The sequence below is a fragment of the Nannospalax galili genome, unplaced genomic scaffold (genome assembly GCF_000622305.1).
Source record: "Nannospalax galili isolate Female #2095 unplaced genomic scaffold, S.galili_v1.0 scaffold381, whole genome shotgun sequence".
Classification (NCBI taxonomy): Eukaryota; Metazoa; Chordata; class Mammalia; order Rodentia; family Spalacidae; genus Nannospalax; species Nannospalax galili.
This window is the reverse complement of record NW_008347312.1, coordinates 4197701-4205529: the sequence shown is the minus strand read 5'-3', so window position 1 is coordinate 4205529 and position 7829 is coordinate 4197701. Positions and strand designations below refer to the sequence as shown.

Below are 7829 nucleotides of genomic sequence, written 5' to 3'. Positions count from 1 at the left end.
AAAAAAGAGAACTAAGGAGATGTCTCAGTGGGTAAAACACTTGCCATGAAAACATGAGGACCTGAGTTCAAATCCCCAGAGAACCCATGTTAAAAAAAAATCTAGACACAGCAGTGCATGTCTGTAATCCCAGCATTCCTGCAGGGAGATGCAAATGGAGACATAATTCCCAGAGGCTTGCAGCCTTGAACAAAACTACATGCACACTGTGTCACATACCTGCCTGCGCACATGCACATACATACACACACACACACACACACACACACACGGCACACACACGTCAACCAAAACTATCACTTTTGACAGAAATCAGAAAGGTGTGACACGGCACACTCTCATCATCTGTCACCATCTCCTGGGCTGCCCCCACCCCAGCACATGCTGCCCTTCCAGTCTTTCCTGGGGATGCTGCCAAGTCTAGGGCAGCCAGCCAGAGCCCCTCACTGTTCCCGAGGCACTTACTAGAGATCCTCCGTGTCAGGCTGTACGTGGATTTGGATGTGTCTGAGGATGAGCGTCTCCCATCTGGGGAATTGGTCCTCGGGGTCAATGGGACATCACTGGCCGTGTGAACAGAGTCACCATCCTTGTCACTGCTCCGGCTGGCTATCCTGGAGGAGAGGAAGGGCTCTCAGTGGCCGCTGAGGCACCCCCAGGAGCCTTCTGAACCTCCCACCCATTCTCTGTGCGCCACCCCCACCCCAGTTCATCAGCTACCTCCAGCTTTCCCAGGCCAGGAGCAGTTGGTCTGTGACTGGGCACGGGACTCCATCCTGAGGCCTCAGACCCACTGCGTGCCACTTAGAATGGTGAAAATACAGGCTACCATAGTCTTGCTTTTTGAAAACCTGTGAAATGATAGGAAGGTATCTTCCCCAATATAGAACACGTTTCAAAGCTGGAGTTGGGCATTGTGTAAATGTAGACTGCTGTCACAGGGGTGTGCCACTGTGGCTGACGGAAGCTGGAGGCCTGTCAATCTTGGGTCTGGGAGGATACTTGTGGCTGTTCAGATGCATCTGAGTTTCTGCAAGTAGCTCTTGAGAATATATATCCTGCTGTTTCAATAGCTGCCATACCTCTAATTTAACATCCTTTTAAAAATCCCATCCTAATGTCACTCAGGGGTTCTTTGAGTGGCAGGCGGATGGCTACAAAATGGCCCTGTGAATCAATGACTTGAGAACAGAAGTTCAAGGTGGAGAAACAGCTATGAATTAGCAGCAGCTATGACTCAGCATGATGCTAATGAAGATGATAAACGCTAAGAGACTGAAGGAGGGGTGGGCAGAACACAGGGACAGATGGCAAAGGAGGTGATAGATGGACAACTGATGATGGACAGATGATAGATACATACATACGCAGATACATAGATGCATAGATAAACCTGGACAGACAGATGATAAATGAGGTTCAACAGGACAGACAGATGATGAATGAGGTTCAGTTGAAACCCTGGCTGGGTGACTGGGTGAGTTCCTTCCTCTGTGTTTCCATTTCCCCATCTAGAAAGTGGAAACAGTCACAGCGCCACCTTCTATGGCTGCTGAACTCTCAGAATGGGTTAACACATATTAAATGATAGAACAGTGCTTGGCACAGTGTAGCAGTATACTTGGTACATTTAGAAGATGTTAAGTGGCTTTAAGATCCCCCCTAGGTGGATGTCATGGTGTGTATCTGCAATCCTAGCACTTGGGAGGCTGAGGCAGAAGTCATCCTGAGTTCGAGGCCGGCCTGAGCTAGTGAGCAAGATCACACAAGCAAACAAAACAAGGTTCACCCATGCTCAAGCTGGGTAGGGGTACTAGGGCGGTGAGATGCAGAGGATGAAGTCTGTGAAGACATGTGGGTGTTGGAGATGTGTGTAATGCACACTGATTGAAGTCATCCCAACTGCATCCCCTCAACTCCACATTTAAGCCTACAGGGAAACATGTCTTGAAAAAAATACAAGCTTTGAGTTCTAGGAGGTCTTCAGAGGTACCTGATGCATGAGGTGAGGCTGATCTGGTATGCTCCCAAAGCAACAGAGACAAGACCATGCTGGAAGTGGGGGTCCTGCTGGCTGCTCACAGTCTGTGTGAAGTGTGGACAGCAGCTGAAACGTGCTGGGTAGGAACACTGGAGGGCCAGAGGATGGGATCAAGAAGCAATCAGTCTCTTTCCCTTAAAGCAAAGCAGCAACCTCTGGACCAAAATGCCACGGTTCCTGGTACTACTTGGGAGTTGTGAAGTTGCCCACCTGTGCAGCCCAGCCTCCCAGTTTCCAAGCTTCACCATGACAGTTACCTCTTCCTATGAGACCCACATATCTTCAAGCCAGCTTCAATCTCAGTGCTCTCTGGAGCCACTCAGACACAATCGCCTGTGAATGCAGGGGCTGCCCCACCTCTGCATTCCCTTGGACACTCAGAGCCTCACTATCCCTCTGTCCAAAGTGCTTTCCTGTCCAGTTCTTGTTACCATTCAAATCTCTGCTTTAACAGTTTCTCCTCCAAAGACCACAATCCCCATCCCCATGACCTTCTCCTATCCAATCCCCAGTGCCTTTCTTTCTTCCCCTCAGTACCCCACATTCACCTTCCCTGGCAGCTCACTGGCTTATCTTCCCCATCTGACCATGAACTGGGGACAGCGACACGGAGGTGTATCCCATTTCCCTTCCCAATGGATGAATTAAATGAGAGCTCTGCCTATGGTTCTCATCCAATCCATGCTGTGTCATAATTATCTGAGTGCGCATCTCATGGGCCCTCTCATGGTGTACTGCACATTTAAATGATGGGATCTGTACTCATTAGTCAAAGGAACCAGGGCTGGGCACCTACAGTATGCCAGGCACTGTGTCAGTGTCCCATAAGTACCATCTCATGCTACTCTCAAACATCCTGGAGTTTGTTGCCATGAACTCCCTCCCTTGCAGATGGGAAACAGAAACCTGAGTTGGACAGCTGATGAATGGTGGTACCCTCCCAGGGGTTCCCAGTAATGCTCCACATAAACATGCTCCCTGACACAGTTGGGCATTCCCTGTGCAGCCTATGAGAGCCATGCATAAGGCAGGTACTCAATACATGCTTGTTAGTCACACAACTTGACTTCCATTCACCCTCCCATAAGGATCCTTCTGGCACTGCTCCAACAGAGTCAGGTGGACAGCACAACCATCCAGGCTGTCACCAGCTCCTATGAGATGAACACACATGACAGTGAGTGCTGTGTTCCCAGAAATCTCACACAGAACACACAAAGGCCAGTTCACCCACTACAGGTCACTATATGGAGATGGGCCCCAGATGTCACTGTAGGAACAGCACTGCAAAGCCCGAGCACTTGTCATCTCTATTTCCTGTCTGTTTGATGACATGCAACTGCCCACTTGGTAAATAAATCTGTGGAAAATGCAAGCTGCAGATCCACCTTCTGAATGACTGAACCCGCCTCCTCTGTACAGATTTCTCTTACCATTTTGCATTATGTCAGATGTCAAAACAGAATGAAGTGTTACTCAGGGTCCAGGGGAGCCCTGGCTCATCCCAGGAAGCAGGAAGGCCATGTACAGCTGCTCACATGGCAGACTCCACCTTCACGTGGTGCCATGCATAATGGCTAGCATGTGAGTGGCATCGTTTGGAGTTGGGAAGCACGCTGGCTCTGGAAGGAATGTTCCAATCCACTCTCTGTCTGTTCATAGGGGCTGAAACCCCTGTTCCCCAAAAGAATTCTGTTTGCAAGAAGGATCAGTATTCAAGGACAGACAAAGCTGTCCTCCAACCCTGTTACAATGAGGCTGAACAGCCAATTTCTGGTGCCTGGGGGCAAGCAGGTACCTGGCTAGAATTTGCAAGGCCAGGATATGGCAGCTTCCCTGGGGTACAGAAGAAAGTCTTTAATGTGGCTCTCAAGATTCCACACTAGCTGATCTTGAGGTTCCTTTTCCATAACTCCCCAACTCTTCCTCGGTACAGCATCCATTTTGGGGGCTTCCCCTGCTTGGACTCGGGTCCTCCTCTCTGCTCAGTGGTCTGTAAACTAAAGAGCTGTACCCACTACCTGGGTCCCTGACATAGCCACACTCCCTTCCCTTCCCAGTGGTCTATGGTAGCTGTCACATGTCAGGGGTGACTGGTTGCAACTGGAGTTATAGGTCTTGGAGGCTAAAATATTTACTCTCCAGCTCTTTAAAGAAACAAGTGTGTTTTAGGTATGTCGACGGTAGACAGGTAATTCAGCATGGCGGCAGCAAAAGAAGCACATGCCTCCACCTGATAGCCGTCACAACAAGTACAGGATGAAGCCAGATTAGGGAGTTTTTCCTTCTTTGAATTTTTTTTTTATTTCTGTGAAGATGATAGATTATGTCTAGAATGGCCACAAGGAGCAAGCAAGCTTAAGGATGAAGTAAATTCCAAAGAAACAATACAGAGAGAGGAGAGAGAGAGAGAGAGAGAGAGAGAGAGAGAGAGAGAGAGAGATCACATGAGTCCCTGGATCCAGCCATGCCTGAAGTCATCCCTGGATTTCTCATGAGTCCCCAGGCAGGATTATCACATATTACAGTTTGCAAGATATGAAACCACAACTCTAGGGGGAACGGGACTTCTACACCTACTTTACGTCTAGACAAAACTGAGCCTGAGCCTAACAGCCAGACCCCATCTAATCTCATGTAGACAACAGTGCCTGCCATACAGTGTACCTTCAAAGAAATAACTACTGGGCTAGGGAGATGGTTGGGTGGGTAAAGCACTTGGTACCCAAGTGTCAGGGCCTGAGTTCAGATCCTTAGCACCCACATGAAAGCCAGATGCAGTAGCACGTCTGTATCCCAGAGCTCCAAGATGGGATGGAGACAGGAGACTTCCCAGAGGCCACAAATTGGCTAGCCCAGTGACTGCAGTGGTGAACAGCAAGAGACATTGTCTTGAGGTAGAAGGCAAAGATCAAAACCTGAAGCTGTCCCCTGACCTCCACGTGCACCCCCGCACTCACAAACATGGACATGCACGCACACACAAAGATTAAAAAGAAGAAACAACTACCAAGGACACTGAGGTTCACTTTTTGGTGTGGTGATTAGCACTTCAGTGTTTCATTTCTTCCTGTAGGTCAGTCAGTTGGCCAACAAATTTGTTGTTGAATACATAAACATATATGCATATGTATTTTTTCCTTTTTTTTTCCAGTTTGGGTATCAAACTTAGAACCCTGCACATACTAGGCAAGTGCCCTAGCACTCAACCATACCCCCAGCCCCTGGTTTTCTGAGACAGTCTTGCTATACAGCTCAAGCTGGCCTGGAACTCACAATCTCCTGCCTTCATCTTTAAGGGCTGGAAATAGAGGTATGACACCACATCTGGCCAACAACTGAGTCTTCTGTGTGATGAATACAGGCTACCTCCCCCCTTTGTAGAACCGGCACTCTTGTGAGAATGACTCTTAGGGGCCAAGTAGACTGAGCTGCTCTGCCACAAGGGCCTCTGCAAAATGGGCATTGCCACTGGCATCTCAGCTCCATGCACTGGACAGAGTCAAGTGAAAGCTTAGGAATAATGAGTGTTTCTTAACACGTCCTTGAGGTCAGCTTGCTACTTCTATGTCACTATAGAGGCCCAGGCTGGCCTCTATCTCCCGAGTCCTGGGATTATAGGAGTATGTCACCATGTCCAGATTTCAATCTTTTTTTTTTTCTGGTCTTTTTGAGACAGGGTCTCCCTGTTGCCCCAGCTGTCCTGACACTTGCTATATAGACCAGGCTGACCGCGATCTCACAGATATCCACCTGCCTCTGCCTCCCAAGTTCTGGGACTAAAGGTGTGCACCACCACATCTGGAGTTCAATCATTTACTCTTAAATACAGCCCTATAAAATAAATAATTTCACTATTCCCTTTCTCTAGATAACAAAATCAATACAAAAATAAGGTTTGGACTGGGAATGTGGCTCAAGCTGGTAGAATGCTAGCTTAGCCGGCACAAAACCCTGGGTTCAATCTCCAGAACCCAATAAACCTGGGTGAGGTGGCACATGCCTGTAATCTCTGCACTCAGGAGGTAGAGGCTGGAGGATCAGATGTTCAAGGTCATCCCTGGCTACATAGCAAGTTCAAGGCCAGCCTGGGCCACTTGAGACCCTGTCTCAAAATAAAAGTCCCATTTCTGATCACCAACAAGGTGTCAAGCACTTCTGGGTACTTTTCCAAATACAAGTAAATGAATCCCTGTAATAACCCTATATGATAAATACTTATTTTTTTTACCATCCCCTTTTAAAGATGGTAAATCAAGGCTCAGAGAGGTCAAACAACTTTCTCAGGGTCACAGAGCTAGAAAGCTGTAGTAGAAACTGGATTTGAACTCATATAGGCTGACACGGAACCAACTTCACTCTGGAAACAGCTAAGACTAGCTAAGACTTTCTAAGAAGAAAAAATAAGGACATGCCGTGATCTCCAACCTGGAAGGAAAGTTGATGTTCGGGGGCTTTGGGAATCTGCCCAAGATTTAGCTGATATAGCACCAGGTACCCATCTCAGGGCTCTGTTTGTGCCTGGCACTGGTCTCCACCAGTCTCCTCTCCAGGCCTCCCTCCCTGAGTCTCTAGCAGCTGCTGTTGATTATTTCCAGGTCCCTCCCAACCCTGGTTTCCCAGCTCTTCCTCAGTCTCTGGCCACATCCCTCTCCCTGCCACAGAGAGGCAGATCAGACACATGGCTGAGATACTTTAAAACTGCATTCCCAAAATATCTGAGCGACTGGCAGATGGAGACATTGTATGCGGGCGCAGGAGGGAAGCAAATTAGAAATAAAATGAAAGAAGCCAGGGAGAACAACCCCAGCACTGGAGAGCAGGATGGAGCTGGACCTGCCTCCCTTGGCTTGGGCTCTACAGGCCTCTCTACAGGCCTCCTTCAAACCAACAAAAAAGTACTTGCAGCAAAGATTTACTGAGCATCTACTTGGTGCAAGCTGGGGGCTGGGTGTTTAGGACAGCCTGACACACTGCCTGGGACAGGGATATTCAGACACTGAAGACTATGCATAGATCTTCCACTTGGATACTTAGCATGACTTAAAGTGTCCCCAAGATCAGTGTCACTTGGCTGACATCTCAGAAACAAGACAGACGGGCTGAGCGGGTGCCTCACCACCAGCTGACCAACAAAGCAAGGAGGTACAGACAAGCTCTTTCAGTGGTCGTAACACCCATGGAGTCTCAGCCTCCCACCCCTGAATCAAGAGAGGACAGCTTAGAGATTAATTTCCAAGCAGCTACTCACAGCCATGGAGGAGTCTGGGCAGGGAAAGGGCCCAAGATCTCTACTTCATCCTCGCTGGACTGGCAGCAGCTGGACTCATAGCACCTCTGACAGCAGTGGCGACATGTCCATCCGCACAGTAGCACATCAGAAATTCTAGAAAGAAAACCCTGAGGCCATTCGGGGAGGGAGGAGGCGGGAAGGAGCGTGAGGAAGAGGGAAAGGAGAAACAACACCCCAAATTACAAGCAGCCGATTGGGTTGCGCCCCCAGGAGAAACAGGCATCCCAGAACAGAGTCACTGAGAGCTGAGAAGGAAAGGTTTCCCCTTTCTATCATCCAGGGATGGCAAACAGAAGTGGCTGGAGCCCCTCAGCAAAACACTTGCAGGTGTGCAGGTGTTTGCTTCTGTAGTTTACATGCATGCAGTTCTTGACACGTGGGCGGTTTATACAACACAGAGAGGGCCAAGACAGTATGTCCTCAAAACACAATGCATAGGGCTCTCTTCTGGGAAAATAAAAAAAGATACTTAAGAAAAAATAGCCCCAGGGACAT

General features: G+C 48.7%; 1 protein-coding gene across 3 annotated transcripts in view; it reads right to left on the bottom strand.

The window, feature by feature from the left end:
- LOC115072170 (synaptotagmin-17-like) overlaps window positions 1–7829 on the bottom strand; it is an 18335-nt gene that overhangs the window by 5057 nt on the left and 5449 nt on the right. For all 3 annotated transcript variants that reach the window (XR_003851236.1, XM_029568698.1, XM_029568699.1), the window contains exons 3-4: window positions 7293–7441; window positions 466–614 (exon numbers count right to left, since the gene is read on the bottom strand). Coding sequence is in view for 2 of the 3 variants with exons in the window: in XM_029568698.1 (XP_029424558.1) it covers window positions 466–614; window positions 7293–7441 (298 nt within the window). In the remaining variant the exon portion in view is untranslated. The remainder of the gene's footprint in view (window positions 1–465; window positions 615–7292; window positions 7442–7829) is intronic.